This window comes from Styela clava, chromosome 1 (assembly GCF_964204865.1).
Source record: "Styela clava chromosome 1, kaStyClav1.hap1.2, whole genome shotgun sequence".
NCBI classification, from domain to species: domain Eukaryota; kingdom Metazoa; phylum Chordata; class Ascidiacea; order Stolidobranchia; family Styelidae; genus Styela; species Styela clava.
In genome coordinates, this window is record NC_135250.1 from 30621151 (window position 1) to 30643215 (window position 22065).

The following is a 22065-nucleotide window of genomic DNA, read 5'->3' on the forward strand; positions in this document are numbered from 1 at the left end:
GTTAACAACTTTACCACGAAGAACGTCGAAAACCATATCTGATTTAAGTGTTGAGTTACCATCGTTAGCCCGAAATTTGTATCTGAAAATAGGATAGGGTAGGATTTACATATTTATCCCGGGGGAGAGGAAAGCCGATGGGACGACTTAATCATATGGAAAACCACGGCCTCTCGTCCGGTTATCAGTCCAGGTCGGGTATGGGATTATTTAGCCAGTTATTTGTTTTCGGAAGCATGGACTTGACTTAACTTGAAATGGACTTATAAGAAACGGTCTAAAAGAAATGGATTAAGTGCTCGGAAGCTGCTAGGAATAAAGTCGCTTTTTTCTTTGTAAATGGACGCATCTCAATTTGTGAAGTCGAAATCAAGAAATTTAATTCATTAAAATTGCATTAAGACGTCCCATAAACATTGTTGAAGTAATCGAGTGTAATAAGCATGCTCACGCTAATGGCAAAATCTAGGATTAAAGTGAGATCAGGCAAATGGGGAAGTAATTGTTAGTGAAAGCACAAGTCGTGTGCTGTGACTGAATTTGCTTGCAGATATTCAGAAAATTTAAAAAGGCGATAGAAAGGGGTCGCTTGAGTAAGTACAAGTCTAATCGTGAGAATAGAGATTAGAGTGAAATCAGGCAAATGATGGTAAAACAAAATCGATTTAATGCAAATGTGTGGGCTGTATTGCCATTACGTACTAGTAAGAGTGCAAGAGCTCGTCGAAAGCGGTAAGTACTTCTTTAGTAGGTTTAGTATAAGCCTGGAGTAGATTCGCAGAGCTGTATATTGTTGCGTATAACTTTGGCTATGGGTGAGTTAGACTTAAAGTTGACATTGCATACTACATGAATTTTCTGTGCAAATCCCACCATCTCACCAAGGGCGTAATGGACGCTCCGGAAGTATGTGCACCAAGATGACGCACAACCTGAACCCTAGCCTTGTACAGTACTATGTTAAGGTTGTGAGCCATCTTGATACACATACTTCGGGAGCACCGCGTAATAAATTTGGAAGGAAATGTCGAACCGTCATTCTGAAACATATACAAACCAGTGGCTACTAGTCTCGAGCTTTTAGGTTGACATCTATAGCACTGGTCCAGATCCCACTTAGGGTGTAATAAATTGCGTAAGCAATGCCGACCCGAAAAGATTGAGATCCTTACAATTAATTGTATTTCCGTTGACAGCACATTTGAACCCATACATTTGCACCGTTATATCCGCGGGTTCAATCTATATGTGGGTGCTAAAATCCATGGGTTAGGGTTAGTATGGGTTCAAATATCCGTAAAAAAAATTTCCATAGGTGCAATTGTCATGAGTTCAAATTACGGGTTCAAATGTACGTTGGTTCAAATGTAATAGAACTGTATTTCTTTACAAATCGATAGATATAAGTGGATGCATAAACAAGATTTTTTCGGAGCGAAAAGTTTAAATATAAAGTTCTAATAAAAATATTCAAGTACTCAATGACAAGACAGTCGGAGGATGATTGATACTTCGCGAGTAAGTGATTCGGTATATGGACCTGACTTTCCATTCTATATATATCGTTGTCTCTGAACTTGTGTCTAGAAACTAGATTAATGTTTATAGCAGAAGCCCGAGAGAGATAAATGAGAGATCAAGAAAATGATTGTTAATGTTTACAAATAAGTAGTGATGGTGTGTTATTTTATTAATCTGTCCATTGATAGTGCTAGAAGAGTAAAAGCACATCAAAGAGCATGAGGAGCTTGTGTAAAAGCGTTACCTCTAAGCATTTGCGCAAATGATTGTTTGAGATAGCAAAATGACATAAAACGACCGTCGGAATAAGATGTAGTACATTTTTGAAATTGATGCTAATTTAAAGCTGGTATTGAAAGGGAGATCGGAAAAATTGTTTTATTGACAGCGGTTCTCTGGTGCAAGTTGCTTGAATTCGTACTGCGTTATCGGGCTATACCAAGCATCGATCCCTTCAATTCGTTGCTAGTCCGTGTACTTTTTTATGGGTAAATTACTTGCGAACATTAAAGAAAACCAGAGAATATCCTGAGTAGCGCTTTGAAAGCTGGCCTTGAGTAGCCGCTCTATATAGATTGTTACCTTTGTTGACTGTCTTTTCGACTCGGATTAGACAACAGCTTTTTGATGTATTTTCAAGCTGCATTTTAAATTGCATTTTTTTCAATTTCAATATTCGCGCTTTTATATTGAAACCCTTCAATTTGGATACTCTGTCCTCATTTCCTTATTCTGACCCCCGATTCCAGTAAGTTTTCAATGTTGTCACCAGGCATTAGCTCAGTTTCATTTTATTCTACAGATCTTAGAACGTAAATCATATTTAACATCAAGGTTATATTTTCATATTCCATAAAATATTACATCCGCGAGACGTCGCTATGGCGCACGGAAGAAGCCTATCTCTCCCAACGCTGCAACCACTTCATATCAAGCCGAAGAGGAAAAGAGCTTCAGAGTTTGAAATCGTGAGTAGGAAATACTTTTATATACTAACGCAGTATTTTTCAAACTTTTCTCATCACTACTCATTACATTTTTTCGCGACCCCCTTAGAAGAAGGAACTAAAATAAAAATGAGTAATACAGAGAAATATAAAAACGAGATAGCCATCGGAGACCGCCGAGGTATTGACCTAGCGGCTTGTAATCTTCGCTTTGACTCAATAGCGACGCGGCGTGTCCCATCACTAATTAATTAATAACTCGCTAATTATACGACATAATTCATTCAAAATTAGTAGGCTCCTGGTCCGAGATGTGATGAATGCACATGCAAAATTTGGAGATCGCGTGTATCTAACAGTCAAACAAACAAACAGACAAATACTTATCAACAAACTTACTGATCAGGATCGAAAGAAATAAAACGAGAATATCGGTCAGAGATCGAAGACTTATCGATCGAAAGTTAGGGTATCCCCCAAAAAACAGCGCTCTTACTCCATAGTGACACCTTGTGTCCCATCACTAATTAATTAATACCTCGCTAATTATATGACATAATTTGTCCAAAATCAATAGGCTACTGGTATGAGATATGATGAATGCACATGCAAAATCTGGAGCAGATTCAATTTGGCTCACGTGAGATATCGCGTAGCATACGAAAGTGTCTAACAGACAAACAAATACTTATCAACATACTTACCGATTAAAACCGATAAGTAATTATTAATACCCTTTATGGGACCGAAGTGCTTATTCTCACAAAAAAAATCAAATCTTGGCACCATTTCGGTAATGATGAGTTTCGGTGCTGATTACAAGGCTTTTCGCCAACTGACTGAGTGATGGATTCTATGTTTTCGTTAATTTATGTGTGTGGAAAACCCAGTACAATACAAAAAATGTCTCATAGGTGAGTTCGGTACTTGTTCCAAAGCTTCCCAAAACTGACAAAGTGATTGTTTCTATTTATGTCTATGGAGGATTCATTAGAATAAAAACATGTCTGATACAATTTTGTCGTTGTATTAAGACTAATATCTTCAAAATTTCGATATTCGATTCGATTCTAAAATCATCGAATATTCGAAAATGCCAACCGCGATCGGACCCCGTTCCGACATTACATCTCAATATTTAAATTCCATCTTGAACGAAATTGCAGACAAATCTAATAGATTCTGTCGCGAGGCACAAGGTCCTAATTGAATTGACATTTGGAAGCCAAGAAGAAACATAATTTAATCGCAGAAAACGTCGTTGCGAAAAAGAATAGGTAAAAGCAACTAATATTTAGAGAGCAATGCTCAAATATACGAAAACGATGGTACGCACCTCAGCTTTGATGGAAAGATCGACGAGCAAGTGTGGCGGTGTTCGGATATTTCATATTACAGTGTTCCCATAAATTAAATTAAATATTTCCCCGTTAGTTTCGGAGATATTTTTCAACACAACACCAACAATCACTTCTACATTAACAACAATTTAGCGGAACGCTCAGTGTCTAATAATATAGATTAAAACCATAATACGTATTCGGTCGGGCGCTCCACAAGTGTGTGCACCAATATGGAGGTAACTAATTTTGTTCGCCTACTTTACATCAAGTTGTGTGAGGGACTGAAACCTATTGACATGGAGTATATTTACTTGGATGACGCTGACAGTCGCCGAACTCGTAATAGAACTAAAATAAGGAAAACCGGAATAAAATTATGGCCTAACTCCAACGTGGTACAGATAATACGGGAGTACCCGTATTCGGCGAGTCATGGCGAGATATGATTTATATTCATACACTTCACTTTGACTCGAACTCGATTTGTGACTGGTAGGTGCAATGACCTGGAAGTGCAGTGACCCGACTCAGAATTTTCCCAGAATTGGATTTAACTCGTGACTAGGTTGACCTGTGACACGACTTGTCTAGCGATCCGCGTCCCATACTGGAGGCGCAGTTCTTATCACTTCATGGCAGCTCCTGCCACGAACGAACCTCGGCAGCTCTTGCCATGGTTTTATAGCGCTTTTCAGTATTCATTAATCAGTATTAACGGTATATTCACAAATTAATGTACCAGATTCATGCATAATTATATCTACTTAAACCCTAACCCTAATCCCAAATTCATCGAAACTGTATCCATAAGAAAAACGTTCCAACTTACCCAATATTTGTCACCATAAAAGACATCCCTGTCTTTACGGCCCACCTGCTGTGGTTACGGCAGCAAAATTTTACCTGCCATTGATTTTCAATTTGCTGCCGAGATAACAGCAGCTCGTCATTGGTTTGTGGCAGCTAAAAAGTCAGTCGTCATAGGTTTGGCCGTAGCAGCCTTGGTATGGAAATACCGCCATGGTTTTGCGGCAGCTTCAGACGCCACAGAATACTTAAAACTGCACTTGCGATACTGAGTACAACACGCAAGATGATGGTTATAATATTGAGTCTATGCCAACATTTCCCAAGCAGAGAAGAATTTACATTTGTCAGACCCTCAAAATAATTATTTTATATAAAAACAAATATAAAAAAAATTAAAATTAACCTTAAAATAATAACTGGAATAGGAAATGTAATTATTTATATGATGAATCGGACTTATCGGCTTTTCTCTCCCCGGTATGAATCCTAATTCCGGTAAGAAAAATCTATCTTACCTTTTGTGTATGTTTATAACCTTAACATTGCACAATATTTTACTATTTTTTATATTAAATACTTCAACTCATTAAAAAATTCTGACCTTTTCATTTCTAGATCTGGCATCGGACAAATTCAATAACATTTATTAAAAAATGACATTTGACATGCGTTTCAATAAATGAAATTAAAAGATTTTGTTCGCCAGCTTGCATTCGGGATGGATATTGATTTTTCATCAAAAAATTTAAACTGAATTTTGAGTATTTGATATCGATTTAGACGCGATCGCTCTTACGTAATTAGGTTGTCATCGTAGCAAGGGAGAACCTAGAGCGGGAGTGTGCAACCTGCTGCCCAAATTCGACCCACAAGAAAAAAATTTGCAGCCCTCAGAAAAGTGACAGTTATAAATGATGTGCGTCCCGCGAAATGATTACAGTTTAATTAACCTGGCACTTGCGAGTAATTCTAATCCCTTTGCGTTACAAACCATATACCTGCGTCCAATTTATTATCTATGTCTATGACATTACAATGCTTTTTTGTGCTTACAACTAAAAGAAAGCCTATGTTAAATAAAGTTGTGGCCCGCGGTTTCTTTCACTCCTTTGTATCTGGCCCTCGTGTATTAAAGGTTGCACACCCCTGGCTTAGAGGATAGTCATAGAGGCAGCCGGCTCGGGCAGTACGATGCCCACAGATCCAAGCTGTATTGTTCGCGTTATTACACGTGTTTTTCGCAATTTGTTTTTATTTCGGTAAAAGCTGACTTTACGTGGTAGTCTTATGTGACTGATTGCTGTTATGGTGAGTTAGCAATGGCTTAAGGTCCTTTCCCGCCAATATGCTCGACTGTTCATTGCGTGATTTAGCGCAATATTACAAACAAGTAACTCACTTTGTGTAAAGAAATGAGTTTGATCTTATCCGTATGCACATGTGAGTTTGTTGCTCAGTTATGTAGTTGGATCATTTAATTAATAATACAAACATTTCACTTGACCTTTGATTTATTCATTCTCATGTATAACAACATCTATAAATTGTTTATCCCCGAAATTATTTTTGAAGTTAGGCATAAGGGCCATCATTTTCACAAACTCGCCCTGGGCAACTGAAAAGATTGACACGCCCCTGCCCCACCTCACCAGAGTGAAATAAATCAGAATGGAAATACAAAACCGACAAGATTACGGCCTTACTAATAAGAGTATCTTGTTTTGTGAATATCAATGATTTTGGTTTTCTCGAAGTAAGCGTACCAAGATGGCGGACACCGGAACGTGATATGTGTACCAGATTAGGGTTAGGCCATAATTATATTCCAATTTCCCTTATTTTAGTTATATTACAAGTTCGGGTACTAGCCAAGTGACTCCCATAGTATTTGTACCTGAAATTATGGCCTAACCTGGTACACATACTACGTTTCGGTGTCCGCCATCTTGGTTCACATACTAAATGAGTACCCAAACCTGGTTAAGATATATTGAGAACTGACTCCATTACAAGGTTTACATTGTTACAAATGAACTTTATGGAAACCCTGTAGTTAAGAATCGCTCTCTACTTTGACAACAAGTTCGTTTTTCTCACTCTCTCTCTCGTGTCTCTTGGGAGCCATCTACCGCTTTCTTAAGTCGAATAAACAAAACAAATCCCAAATGTACATGGATTACAAGAGATTGTAGACGGTAAGATGCGTAAACCCATGTAATTCCAAGATTGTGGTTCACGCAAGTGACGTAAACTCAAATCCATGCGTGAACGTGCACATGAGAGAATTACGTCGTTACCCACGACATTTGGAAATCGGAAATCGATTACGACACGTACGCTTGTGGCAATGTTTACATTTATTTAAGCCTATTTTAAGTACATTCTTTGGAGGTTGAAGCGGAAGGTGGTGAACGTAAAATGTAAGAAATTCGGTTACCATGACATTTTATGTGGATTCTCTCTTCGAATCTAGGGTTCATGTGGATATCGAGGGCACTGGCCGAGAATATCAATACTTTTTCAATAAAACATAAGTGAACTGTCTTTACAAAAAAAAAATAGGTGAAGCGTATTAGTGAAATTAGGGAATTGGGTTACCTGAGATATTTATTGGTGAGCCTGTTATTCAAAACAGGGCCGTCATTCAAAATTTTTTTTTTTTAAATACAATTTTGCGGCGTTTGCAGTGAAACATAAATCCCTACGCATTTCAATCATCATTTTGCTCTCTTTTAAGCTATTTACTAAAAACCGGACGTCTACTGGCGTCTTACTATCAATAATACTTTCACCATATGAGAGATGTGCCAACCGAGATAAATGAAAGTGAGCGTTATGACTGTTATGGCTTGTATAACAGAAAAACGCCATGCTGCTTTATTTATTTCGATGTTTTCGATGACATCCGTACCTTCTCGCTCAAATTTCGTCGTAACTAGTTTGTATCGAATTAAACAAATATGAATCGCGAAACGGATGTGGAATGGCGTAACTTAAATCCATTGGTGACCGTAGACGTAACCAGGACAACAGAATTGTGACGCAAGACGCAATGATGCGTCAAGGTCGCTACGTCGAAAATTAATGGGTCGATATATAATGAGTTGTTCAGAGGTGAAACAAAATATTACACAATGGAAGGTATTCCCGAAGTATGTGAACCAAGATGGCGGACACCTAAACATAGTATGTGTACCTGGTTAGGGTTAGGTCACAATTTTATTCAAATTTTTCTTATTTTAATTCTTTTACAAGTTCGGGATCTAGACAAGTGACTCCTGTAGTATTTGTATTTGAAATTAGGGCCTAACCTTAACCTGGTACGCCATCTTGGTTCACATACTACGGGAGTACCCAAAACGCCATACTGCTTTATTTATTTCGTTGTTTTCGACAGCATTCGTGCCTTTTCACTCAATTTTTGTCGTGAATAGTTTATTTCGAATTAAACAAATGTGAATCGCGAAACGGATGTGGTATGGCGTAACTTTTTGCGTAGACGTGACAGCAACAGGATTGTGACGCACGACGCAATAATGCGTCAAGGTCGCTACGTCAAAAATTAATGGGTCGATATAAAATGAGTTGCTCAAAGATCTTGCAATAACATTGAAAACTGGTAAGGCAAAATGTTACAAAATTCAACATCTCAACATTCGAAACAGCATATTCGTTTTGGTTCTTACCAGTTTATAGGCCAACCAGTTCATTCTATTCCTGAACGATTTACTGAGAACTTACTTTTCCTGGCTTGCTTTCAATAATCCTTTCACCAATGAAACCAACCAAGATATATCAAAATGCACGTATGAGCGTCGAATTACGTCTTTATTTTTTAGGAACGCGGTATTCCAGCGTTTCTCAAGCTGTGTTACGCGGAATACTGCTGTTCCGCGAGCTTCTTCAAGTGTTCCGCGGAACGGGAATCGATAATTGCGACTAAGTTGATTGTCATGGCGATACTTTGGGACCTAGGTTATAAATATGTCTCCCAACTGACGATGAACAGGCGGGCAGACATCATGCCAGTCTGAAAAGCAAATCGTTTTTGTTAATTGTTCAATTAATCGTTCAATATCGTTAATAATCTGTCTGAATTTTCAATTGTCAAGTTCATAAAAAACCTTTTAATTCTGCCGTAGACTAAATTTTTTTGAAACCACCTTTCTCCTCAATTTCTTGGTAAGATAAAAAGCGTAGGTCTTCCGATACAAAAATAGTTTGAGAAACAGTGCGCTATTCTAATTGACCACGATACATATGGCCCTTTGGACCTCCAGAAGTATGTGCACCAAGATAGCGCACAACTTCAACATAGTATGTGTACCAGGTTAGGGTTCAGGCTGTGCGCCATCTTGGTGCACATACTTCGGGAGCGCCGGCCCTTTAAGTTGTTGTACTATTGATCGAAGCGTTTCACTTTAACTATTTGTTAGCATCTCAGAGTAGATATCTCAGTTTTAATTCCATGCCCCCCACGACACACAGTGCGTAATAAATTGGGGTTGGCAATGCAGACGAACTGTGAGACTTCCTGTATGTATATATGTTTATTTGCCTCTAAATTGTAACAGTATCTGCATAATAATTAAACGGTATAACAGAGAAGGGATACATGTTTATGAACTTACTGGCCTACGTCATAGATGTGCGACATGCACCCCACCAAGTATAACTGCAGTTTAGGACTGCTGTGTTATAGTAGGACAACAGACATGGAATATACAAATAAAACTCTTGTACAAGTACAATACACAGGACAAAGAGGTACGACACCACGATGATATGTACAATAGTCCATCTATGGCACGTAAAAAAAACTAGATAGCGATCGGGGACCGCCGACTTATCGATCTGCGGTTTCGATTTCTTCGCTCCGACTCAATAGCGACACCACGTGTCCCATCACTAATTAATCAAAACCTCGCTAATTATACGACATAATCAATAGGCTTCTGGTCGGAGATATGATGAATGCACATGCAAAATTTGGAGCAGATTCAACCTTGCTTTCGTGAGATATTCTGTAACATACGAAAGTATCTAACAAACAGACAAACCAACAGACATACTTACCAATCAAGATCGATAAGTAAAAATTCTCGAGACCGAGCAAATGCAGATGTGGCGTATGGAGTGGGAATCTTTTGTGTTAAATATTTAATAATAAATAATTAACGTGAATATCGGTCGGAGACCGAAGACTTATCGATCTTAGATCGGTAATTAGTTAATAACTCGCTAATTATACGAGATAATTAACCCAATCCGATAAGTAATGACTTCAAATCGGAAATGGCGTAATTTTCTTCGACACGAACATCGAGAGTCATATAGAGATTTTTTTGACTTATGATATGTCATTTCCGGTCATTGCACAAGTTTTGGTTGCTTATGACGTATTTCCAGTTTGCGACAATACATTCGGTCGTCGAAGCCTTAATTGATCAACCATGTCAAGCAGAGTCATATTTGATAGATTGAACCCGGAAATGCAAACCCGGAAACGATAAATTATGTCTTTTAACCTATGAAATAGGCTTGAAAGCTGGAATGACTTAATTGATGAGGGTTTTAGTATCGTATATTGTCTGTTTCACTGGAAGATTAAATTACTCAGTCTCAGAATAACATAGAAACGAAATTGTTACTGATTATAGCAATTTCCCAGTGCACGATCGAATCCTAAGGATGTGGTATAGCACCCGCCACGTTTTTTCGACGTCACGTTATTGCGTAACGTTTCAAGGTCACGTATTCACGCACTGGCGCAGGACCAGTCGTTTAAATATGATTGTCCACAACTTAACATAATATGGAAAGATATTCGGCGCACTTTAACACACAAAATTCTCGCGATTCCGTAACGTCCGAAGATGAAAGTTTGACGTTTTTGTCTTACGCATAGTTACGTATTTCACGCATTGCGTATAGCCATCAGCTCAATAAACATAAAATTTGATAATTGCAAGTTGCCCTAGTGTACGTGGTATCTCTAAAACTGTCTAGACTAGTTTCAACATAATTCACTTCCTTAAATTTCGTCTTCCGTTTATTTCACTCAACTTTGACCTTTATTACAATTTAGGTCAATAATTCTCGGGCCTGGCCCTAACATTGCAAAATAACCCCGTGTCTCAAATTTTCGATTAAAAGCTTTTTGGATTTAGGGCGCTTCCGTAGTATGTGCAGCAAGATGGCGGACACCTGAACATAGTATGTGTACCAGGTTAGAGTTAGGCCATAATTTCATTCCAATTTTCCTTATTTTAGTTCTATTACGAGTTCGGGGACTAGCCAAGTGACTTCCTTAGTATTTGTACCTGAAATTATGGCCTAACCCTAACCTGGTACAGATACCATGTTCCGGTGTCCGCCATCTTGTTCCACATGCTTCGGGAGTAGTATGATATTATTTAGTATGATATTATTTTGTCAAGGGGCATCAACTACAAATATGGTAGATATATACCAGCGGTTCCCAAATATGCGCCGCGCCGCACAAAGGGCAATCAGGCACAGATGAGGAAGAAGAGTGACCTTTTGCCTTTATTCCTTAGGCCCACATGTTTACAAACTTTAAAAGGCATAAAGTACACATTAACGATCACAAAATTGAGTTTTCTTTTAAAGTAGCATTTTGTTTCATGATTTAATTTTTTTAATAGTATTGCCGGACGAAAAAAATTTGGGAACCGCTGAGATAGACTATTGTACACCCCAATGTAACGTCTCAATGTCGCCGATTTTAAGGGTTTTTTTACGCACAGCTACGTACGTATTCACGCATTGACGTAATTGTTCAATAAACTATTAGACTTGGAAATTACTAGTTGACCGAACTTGAGTGATATCTATAAAACTGTCTAGACTTTTTTCAATATAACTTCATTGCTTCAATTTCCGTATTCCGGTTTATTTCCCTGAACTTTGACCTCTTTCGTATTTTTTGTCCGCGAAGTTTAGTTTGAAGGAAATCACCGTTGCAGGTGCGTGTCATAGAATTGCATTCAAGTTTTAAAAAAATGTTGGTTTTTTTTCTTTTTTTTTGGGGGGAGGGGGGGTACCAATATATATTGATTAATTTTAAATGGCCTCAATAGGGGAATTGAAAACACTCTTAAATAACAGCGTGGTTTCGAGTATTTATTTGTATTTACTTTCGTATTTATTCGTTTATTTGTGTCCTCGATATAGACCTTGATAGTCTGGAGCAATTTGGAGAGATACAAATAGAACGTAAACGACTCATTAAGACGTATAATGCGTGACAACGATTATATTGATTTTGCGGACGTAGAAACGTCAGGATCGTTACGTAAGAACGCCGATACCGCGACGTAAAAATCGATAATATTTCGAATTTTTTTAGGTCATCCGGGTTCGTTAGCATTAAAAAGGGTGATCGCCTATTGGCCGGGTTTATTAATACAGGTTGTTTATGAAGTCCCTTTACAATTTCAATTTTGTTATGAATTCAGTTCTCAATATATCATAACTAAGTTTGTTGTTTTTTAATCAGTAATTGTTTAAGTATTTTTTCTTCATTTAATACATCTGTGAGGGCCAAAACAATATATGGTATCAATAAATACCTTTACAATTTTAAATTTTTTTATGACTTTGTGGACACCCTGTGCATCGATTCGGAATATCAGGAATTTCAGAGTGATAAGCAGAGTTATGAACTTGGACTACAGCTCCAAACTCCGAGAAACTCAAATCCTGATAACAAAAACTTTTGCCCACGTAAGACGGAGCTCCAGAAATGTGTGCACCAAGATGACGCACAACCTGAACATACCATGTGTACCAGGTTAGGGTACAGGTTGTGCGTCATCTTGATACACATACTTCTGGAGCGACTTTGAATATTTGATTCGAAATGCCCATCCCGACTCATAAGATTTTCCGTATTTATTTGAATTTGTTTTACTGTTATGTACTGTTTGATTCAAGTATACAGTGATTCTAATGTTCTAATTGGAACGTGTAAACGGGCATGTCTTGCTGAACGCTCGCAATAACCCATACAGTATATATTTGAGGTTCGGTAATTTTAGAGAAAAAGCTTAGTTATCTGAAACCACATTTATCTGCGTAGGAGACCCGCATGCAACTCATTGCAATGGCTGCACGTACCCCCAGTAATAAAATTTCTCTTAATTGAGGAATTACGAACATGTTTTACGCATGATTAGGAGAAAAATTCTGGGAAAACCAGTTGGAATACATTTAAAGAATTTTTAAAAAGTAAACAGGAAACGCATGAATAAACCATGATGACCATATGACATGTGACGTCGTGGAAAATTAACCCTTTGCACACGAGGTAATATATAGACGTTCAGAGGATTGATTTAATTATATAGTTTGCTTCTTATTAGCAATGTGCAAAATTATTTTTTCTAATTCCGCTAAAATATTTTTTATTCATGGAAACACGGGTTTTGATTCGCTCAGCGTAACGGATGTTTCCGCCAGGCAGGGATAGGCCATAATTTTATTTCGATTTTCCTTATTTTAGTTCTATTACGAGTTCGGGGACTGTCTGTGTTAGACAAGTGAATATACCACCTGCCCATAGGTTTCAGTCCCTTTACACAACTTGATGTAAAGTAGGCGAACAAAATTAGTTACCTCGATATTGGTGCACATACTTCTGGAACGCCTTCGATTTGACCCGATACTACGCGAGACTCGGAGATTATGTGACACCCTTACCGGTAGGCTATTGCGACAGATTGCATACTCGGACTACTTCGTGTCCATATATTTGAGCATCGCTCTCTTAATAAACCTGACAAGTGATGTCACTAACAAATAAAACGTCACATTGAATCAAATTACGTAATCAAAAATGAAATTTATCCGTGTCGACATCCGAAACGTCCGCGTCACATGAGCGTGCACTTTTGTAAAAAAAAATTTTAATATTTGTCGAATAATATTTTCTTGATAAATTATTAAATAAAATTTGAAACCATGACATATGACGTCATCCAAAAGTGAACACGTCATATCCTATAGAATCACGTGATCAAAAATGAACTCGGATTGTATTTCATTGAGATATGCACACTACCAGCACATAGTGCGAGGGATATTCTCGATTTATTTTGGGCAAAAATCCATGAATAAATTATAACAAATTTCGTCATCGGCAAAAACAAACACATCGAATCGTATTACGTGATCCAAAGCGAACTCGAATTGTAGTTGAACTGCACGGTACCGAGACCTGAGACTGGGACATTCTCCGCTAATTAGCTGTAGAGCGGGGATGTGCAACATTTGCATTGCTGTTCTTCAGTCTTGTTTCATGCATGAAGGTTATGCATCTGAAACAAATAACTGGGTAAATGGTCTCATGTTGGGCATGGGCTGGTAGTAGCGCCATATTTTGCCCACCTCTGAGTCGTAACGGCTGGTCGGTTACTGCTTCCTCCGCCATCAAGTCCATGCATCTGAAACACTTATCTGGCTAACTTATCTCATACCCGACATGGACTGGTAACTGGACGAGACGCCGTAGTTCGCAATATGAATGTCTTATTGTTTTGCTCTCCAGGAATAAATACGACAGTTTTATAAAACAGGGAAGTGCAACTTTTTTTGTCGGTGGACCATATAACCAATTTCAGACATTTAGCTGGGCTACGCAAAAAATTAGTTTCTTCATGTACATAACAAATTAAAAAATTCTCACAATGCACAATTATTGGACCTCCTGAAGTATGCGCACCAAGATGACGCACAACCTGAACTCATGTTGTGTACCAGGTTAGGGTTCAAGTTGTGCGACATCTGGGTGCGCATACTTCAGGAGTACCGAATTTTTTTATGTAACTTAGAGAGAAGTTGTAGTATAAACTGCAGATTAGGATATGATGCTCGGTAGAGAAAAATCTGGGTGTTTACAAGGGCCACAGTAAATGTCTCGACGGGCCGGGTTGTGGCCCGCCTGTTACACATACCTATGCTGTAGTAGTGTAGTATATTGGACTGCGCTGTTTGTGAGCAATTTGATCACAGGCGTAGCCAGAAATTTTCAAAGGGGGGGGGTCTGAATTTTTTTTTTTTTGCCAAGTTAGATCGAAACAGCTAGCGGCTCCGATCGAACGCTGGAATACGCGTGTTTTTATTAGTCTTGGTGTCTAAAAAGCATTCTAAGCTACGAAAAATTGCTATCTATGATACAGAAAAATGATTTTATTTCTTTTTAATTTCACAGGGGGGGTCGACCCGCAAACCACCCCCTGTATACGCCACTGGATTTGATACAGAGATAAGATTTTTTGGTGAAACGGTGATAGTACATTTGAACCCACGTACATTTGAACCCATGTGTATATCCGCGGGTTCAATCTATATGCGGGTGCTAAACCCATGGGTTAGGGTTAGTATGGGTTCAAATATCCGTAAAACAACAAAAATTTTAATAGGTGCAATAGTATGGAGGTGCAATCGTTGTGGGTTCAAATGTACGTGGGTTCAAACGTAATGGAACCGTTTTTTTTCATATACTAGGTGTTCTACATCTCCACTCTGAAGGCTCTGACGCAGCAGCCCTTTTCACTCAGACACACATATTGAAAATTGTGATTTTCCGTGCGTGTACAGTTGTCACGAAACATTAAAATTTAGAAAAAAATTAAAATCATTGGCATTTTGGACAAAAATTCATGAATAGATTATGAGAAATGGCGTCATCCGCAAATAAACACATCATATCCTATAGAATTACGTGAACAAAAACGAAGCCAGATTGTAAATAATGTAAATGCACGCTACCAGCACGTAACCTGAGATTCAAAACCTTACTCATCCGCTGCTCTGTAGAGTAAAAGGCGACGTTGTTCTTAAACGACCGACTTTTTTCAAAAAAAAATTATTTGTTTAAATTACGTTATTTATGCGATTGTGTATCATCGAAACATGCATGCCTCAATGCACGTAAAATATTGCACTAAAGACATCTTTCCCGTGACTTTTTCAAACCATTTACACGTATTCAATCCGAGCATGGCCATAGATAAGAATCCACCGATACGTAATACGCTGTTTTCAGAAAGACTAGAACAGTGGTTGTCAAATTTTTCGAGCCACGCCTTCATTTTCAGAAGTTGTCTAGTCTCGCGCCCCGCCTCAAAAATAACTAGCTAACAATAAGCTACAAATAACAGATAGTAAGGCGAAAGTATGTTTTGTTCAAAAAACAAGTTGAAAATACGTGGATGGAACGTGAATGATGAAATGAATGAAAAGTTTTAAAAACAAATAGGGCGGGCAAGATCAAATCGAACAAATATTTTTGTTTCAATTAGCTTCGCGCCCAAACGTTTGAGAACCCTTTCCCGGACTTGAATGTTTTCAATTCAGCACTGCACGAGAGTTTGTTAACCTGTTCCGGGTTCGTTTAGACCACTGGTTCTCAACCAGTGGGCCATGGCCCACTGCTGGGTCATAGAGTCTTTTCAAGTGGGCCACAAGCCTATTAAAAATTACTACGGTAATTGAAAACTTTGGTTTCATTTGTGTCTCTATAGTCTAATTTTTATTGTAGAAGCAATTAATGATGCTGCTGCTTTTCATTCTAATCATTAAAGTGAAAGTATTTATTTTTACAAAAATAGTCTTGTTTTTCTTGTAGTTTTTCCCCTGCATGAGAAAGTTAATGGGCCACCGAATTTTCATGCAACGAAAGTGGGCCACGAAAGAAAAAAGGTTGAGAACCACTGGTTTAGACGTTCAACACTTCAACCCAAAGAAAGACGAGACTTTAGTAAATTGTGACGCGGATTCCACTCAAGCCAAATCAATAACTCGCCTTCCCTTCAAAATTTCCGATTGACAGGTTATACCGAAACAGCTGGCGGGTTCGGCGCCGGGAAACGTTGGTTTTCAAGTGTCTAAAAATGTTATATTCTGCGAAAAATTGCTTTATATGGTACAAAAAAATATGAAAAAGGAATCGGGGCGAGCGACCCACTCCTTCCCTGGGTGCGCCCTTGGGTCTCGTCACTTCATATGAATGACTTGGAAAACTTCGAAACGTTAGTGTATTGTTGCCCAGTCCAGCAGGAGTCGAATCAATGACACACCGCTGCTACTCAATAATCAATATTCGAAACAAAAATAACCATTTTTCATTCGTCCTTTCAGTAGAGTATATATTAATAATTAAACTGAACCGTTAAGAATTTCCTGCATGAAATCATAAAGCTTACTTTTGCGTAGTTACGCAAAATGCGTCGCCACGCACAACAGGAAACGCTACATAAAAATCGAACCTTGTTGCGTAACTTATACGTCACGTCTTGATGTTTAGTCATGTCTTATTTATAAGATCGAAAGAATAATTAAAAGGCTTCAAAATACCGAAAATTAAGAAGTCTTCTCTAATGGACTATTAAAAACAATTGGTGAAATTACAACTTTTGAGTAGTAGACGGTACTTTTGACTTTTTATATCACAGTTGGAAGTCTACAATTCCCTCTCCGACTCGAAGAAATCCAGTTTTGCATGTATAATATGAACAAGAGATCGATGCTCAAATATATGGACACGAAATCCAAAACAAAGTACTTCTCGTACCGTACCTACCGGTATCAAATAATATCCGAGTTTCACGTGTCAAATCGGAAACAGTCACATTTCAAAAGGGGGGTTTGGGGTCGGACTCCCTCCCTCCCCTTCTTTTTTTATTTTTGAAATGTGAAAAAAAAAACATTTTTCTGTATCAAACATAGCAATTAGCAATTTTCGTAGCTTGAAACTCATTTTAGACCCTCAAAACTCGTGAAAACACACGTTTCCCGGCCTTACCCGCTAAGTGTTACGATCTGAATAGGCAATTAGAAACTTCAATGCACTTTGAGAAATTACTGCCTACGCTACTCAGTACGATTCATTTCATTTAGAGACCTGAGTGACTTGGCAGTTGAGTCAAGTTAATATAAATAATCCGACCCACCTGCTATCGCAACTATATCATCGTCCTAAAACACCTCATGCATATTTTATGAACTAATATAAACAAGAATTATAAAATTTTAGTACGAAAGATTATACTTGACATATTTAGTCATCACCACTCAACTCTTGGTGTTAGGCAGTCAATATACCCCGAATCGCTTATTCAGCCGTGCCAACGGTCATCCGATTTTTTTAATGGGTGGGGGGGAGGTGGTCTTCCGAAATTTTTAATTGCCAAGTTAGACTGTAATAGCCAGCGGTTCTGGAAAACGTGGAGCTTAACTCCACGTTAAGAGCTTTGAGGTCTAAAACACGTTTCAAGTTACAAAAATTGCCACCGGTCATCCGATTTTTTTTAATGGGTGGGGGGGGGGGGGAGGGGGGGTTGTTCTGCAAATTTTAATTGCCAAATTAGACCATAATCGCTAGCGGTTCCGGAAAACGTGGGTCTAAAACGCGTTTCAATCTACAAAAAATTGCTAGGTATGATACAAAGAAATGCTTTCTTACATTTCAAAAGGGGGGCAGCTATCGCTAGTTTAGGGCTGGGCAATTAAAATCGAATATTCGAATCGAAAAGTAAATTATTCGAATCGGTTCAAAGCTAAATTTCGAATTGCCGCCATCTTGTTTTTTTCTTTCCGCCAATGATCCAGGTGAATTGCTCATTTTTTGTTCATTGACGTCATATTTTTTTAACGCAATACTAACATATGACTATTCTCTGTAGTGAGTTATTGATAAAACGTGTTTGTTATTCTGTGTGAACGCTCAGTAATCTATCTGAGTGATGTATTCTATGTCTTCAGTGATTCATTCGTTAAGAAGACCAATTACTATAAAAAAGTCACCTACAATTATATATTTTCAAGTATTCGAGATTTAATTCGATTCGAAAAAATTATTCGATTCGATTCTGAAACCACAAGGTATTCGAAAATGCCCAGCCCGTATCGCTACCATATCGTCGTTCTAAAACACTCTATGCATATTTATGATCTATTATAAACAGGCATGATGTACAGGACTCACTAATGTCAAAAATAGTTTATGGACACACACGACGAAAACCTTTCAAAGTATCATGTCTCTTGTCGATTTAAATACCTACATCCCGTCGGAGTTTTTTACGATTTTAAACTGAACGTTATATTTGCGCCAAAACCATTTGTGCGAAGACTTTTTGCGCGAATAACTGATTTCAAACCTTTCAAAGTATCGTGTTTCTTGTCGTTGTAAATACTCACATCCCGTCGGAGTTTTTTTACGATTTTGAATTTAACGCCACGCCACATTCGCGCGAAAATCACCTGTGAGAAGACCCTTTGCGAGAATACCTGATTCGAATCTACGACGTTTGAATGGTCACAAATTTAAAAGGTAATAAGTATGTGTACCAGGTTAAGATTAGGCCATAATTTGATTCCTATTTCCCTCATTTCAGTTCTATTATGAGTTCGGGACTGTCTGCGTTAGCCAAGTGAGGACTGTCTGTGTTAGCCAAGTGAATACAACCTCTGCCCATAAGTTTCAGTCCCTTTACACAGCTTGATGTAAAGTAGGCGAACAAAATTAGTTACCTACATATTGGTACACACATTCTGGAGCGCCCCTCAGTGTACATCGATCCGTATTTGAATACTTCGGAATAATCCGTTGTATTAAGTCACATGTTCATGATATAGATATATTGATTTTCAATACTTTACTCTGAAAACGTTTGCTATTTGCAACGCTTGTCGTTCTTGGCGAAAACAAATCACAAATCCAGGGGTGGCCAACCCGCAGCTCGTGAGCCGCATGCGGCTTTTGCACCGGTTTCGTGTGGCTCTTTTCGCCGGTTATTTTAAGCAAATAAAATACCTTCAAACTACGATTCATCACATGATTCATCGTGCGTTCTTCTTTCATGCCTAAGACACGCGATCGCCTTCAATCGAATTCTTTGATGTGAGAATCGTCTATTGCATTACAATGACTGTCGTAATCGTATAGAAAACGACGTTCGGCAGCAAATGCGCAGTTTACCATTCGAGTGAAGTAATTGTGCTTCAGGTAAAACGTCACAGATTACGTCGTCGATGACGCATTTATTTTTGAGCTGAATAAAGGTATATCTGATGTTCATCTGTTTTCTCGTTCATAATGTGACCCTTCGCGGTAACAAAGTAAGAAATGTGGCTCTTGGTCGATGAATGGTTGGCTACCACTGCACTAATCGAAAAGTGACCGCGAATCTGGCACCATGAAATAGCTTAAATCGACATCAGACCACAAAACGAGAGAAAATAAATATTTTCTTTTAATTCTCTCAAGACTCTCAAAAACCTGTACCCGCTTGCTTTTTTCGTTCTAACTTTCGGAAACCCCCATTATGTACTTTATTATCAATATAAACTATGAAGCGAGAGAGCGGCTTGCACATAACAGTGGCTTAGCATCCATTGAAGATTGAATAGATAAAGTACTTCTTCTATTTATACATAGTTAGGGAGAAATAAAGGGCGCTCCAGAATGTGTGTGTATCAATATGGAGGTAACTAATTTTGTTCGCCTACTTTACATCAAGTTGTGTAAAGGGACTGAAGCCTATGGGCAGGGAGTATATTTACTTGGCTAACACAGACAGTCCCCAAACTTGTAATAGAACTAAAATAAGTAAAATCGGAGTAAAATTATGGCCTGACCCTAACCTGGTACGCACACTACGGGAGTACCGTAAAGCGACCTCGAATCTGGCACCATGAAATGGACTAAATCGACATCAGACCACAAAACGAGAGAAAATAAATATTATCGTTTAATTCTCTCGTTTGTATAAAAGCGTGATATAGCCATGTAATCATGTATTCAGTGTGGCGTCGCTCGACAGACGGCCCGTTTGCCATATGTTATCCGTTACGAAAGGCATTGATTTTTATATTTATTGGTTCACTGTTTTATTGCTTTTAATATTACCGATAGAGATGGAAGACGCCGGCCTGTCTTTTTTCTATGTGCAGTGCAGTACGCACGACTTATAAAGGGTTTATATGGATATTGTAGATTTGTTAGGAAACACGGATCGGCGAAAAATTGTGTGCTGGAATAGATATTTTCTTGGACATTTTGTAAAATCGTTTAGACTTTTATATTCTAAGCATTAGTGTTCTTTTGCATAAAGTTACACGCATGCTTGATAAAGTTGGGTTTATATGAAAATTATAGATGGGTTAACAAATTGGCCTAATTGGATAATTTTGTGCTGGAATAGAACTTCATTAAACATTTGGTAAAATAGTTCAGACATATATATTCTTAGGATTAGTTTTCTTATGTTTAGAGTTATACGCATGACTTATAAAGAATAATATGGAAATTGCAGATTTGTTAGCGAAGTCGGTGGTATTTCGCTATGCCATCTAAGCGGTTGTGTGATAATAGTGTTTTTAGTATTTAACCTGAACCCATCGATGACAAGGTTAGGAACTGAATGAGGATGTTATCATGAGATTAGAGGCAGACCAAACACCACAATTGCCACATTGGTATGCGATAGAGCATATACACAGGTGGCAGCGAAAAGTCGACCTAGAGTCTATTGAATAGAGGTTTCTATACTCCACATAGATGTCATAAAAAGATAACCAAAACAAAAGAGATTCCAGTATTTGTGGCTTCGAAATTTGTTGCTTTTTGATGAATACTGACATTTTAGCAGCAGGCACATGTGCATGTATTTGTTATTACTTTCAACGCATTATTTTATTCTGTTTTTTCGATCGCACGTTACAATCGCGATCTTTGCGTTTCTCGAGCGCTTAATTACATGTTAGGCAGGAAGTCTATGTCAGGGTTAAACGAGCAAGTCTCTCTTATGCACGTATAAATAAGGGTTTGTGGTTGACTTTGTGTGCTAAAGATAGATCTCGTATCTTAGAGAGTTAGATTGAAATAGGGAATTTCGGTTTTCCGAAAGCCTGTCATATATATAGACTGCATTTCGCGGTAAGGATAAAAAAAAATTAGGCGCTATTTTTGCGCAATTCATGCTGTACTGCTGATGATGTGTAGTGTCTATATTATGTTTAACGTATATTCACGCCGTTCGCTCCAAACGAGGCCTTGTTTAAACAGCCATTGCCATCAAACGAGCGGTTATGCTGTTATAAATAGAGGTTTGTTCTTGACTTTATGCGCTAAAAATAGACTTTGAGTAGTATAGAGTTACATTGATAGGCTTGTCATGCACACGGTGTATTAGTAGATGATATGGATGAAATTATTTGGCCAGAAGTTTTCGAAGGAGAGGGTGGGGATTCTGAAATTTATAATTGCCAAGTTAGACTGCATCAGATAGCGGGGAATACAGTGTTTTTAATGGGACCTCCTGGAGTATGCGCACCAAGATGGTGCACAACCTGACTCAGGTTGTGCGACATCTTGGTGAACATACTTCAGGAGTACTTTTTAATGATCGTTGGTG

General features: G+C 38.2%; 1 protein-coding gene across 1 annotated transcript in view; it reads left to right on the top strand.

Annotated features, from left to right (window-relative positions):
- The first annotated feature begins 2323 nt into the window (after positions 1 to 2323).
- LOC120334724 (GTP-binding protein Di-Ras2-like) overlaps positions 2324 to 22065 on the top strand; it is a 47171-nt gene continuing 27429 nt past the window's right edge. The window contains exon 1 of the mRNA XM_039402221.2: positions 2324 to 2489. Coding sequence (XP_039258155.1) covers positions 2403 to 2489 — 87 coding nt within the window. The 5' untranslated portion in view covers positions 2324 to 2402. The remainder of the gene's footprint in view (positions 2490 to 22065) is intronic.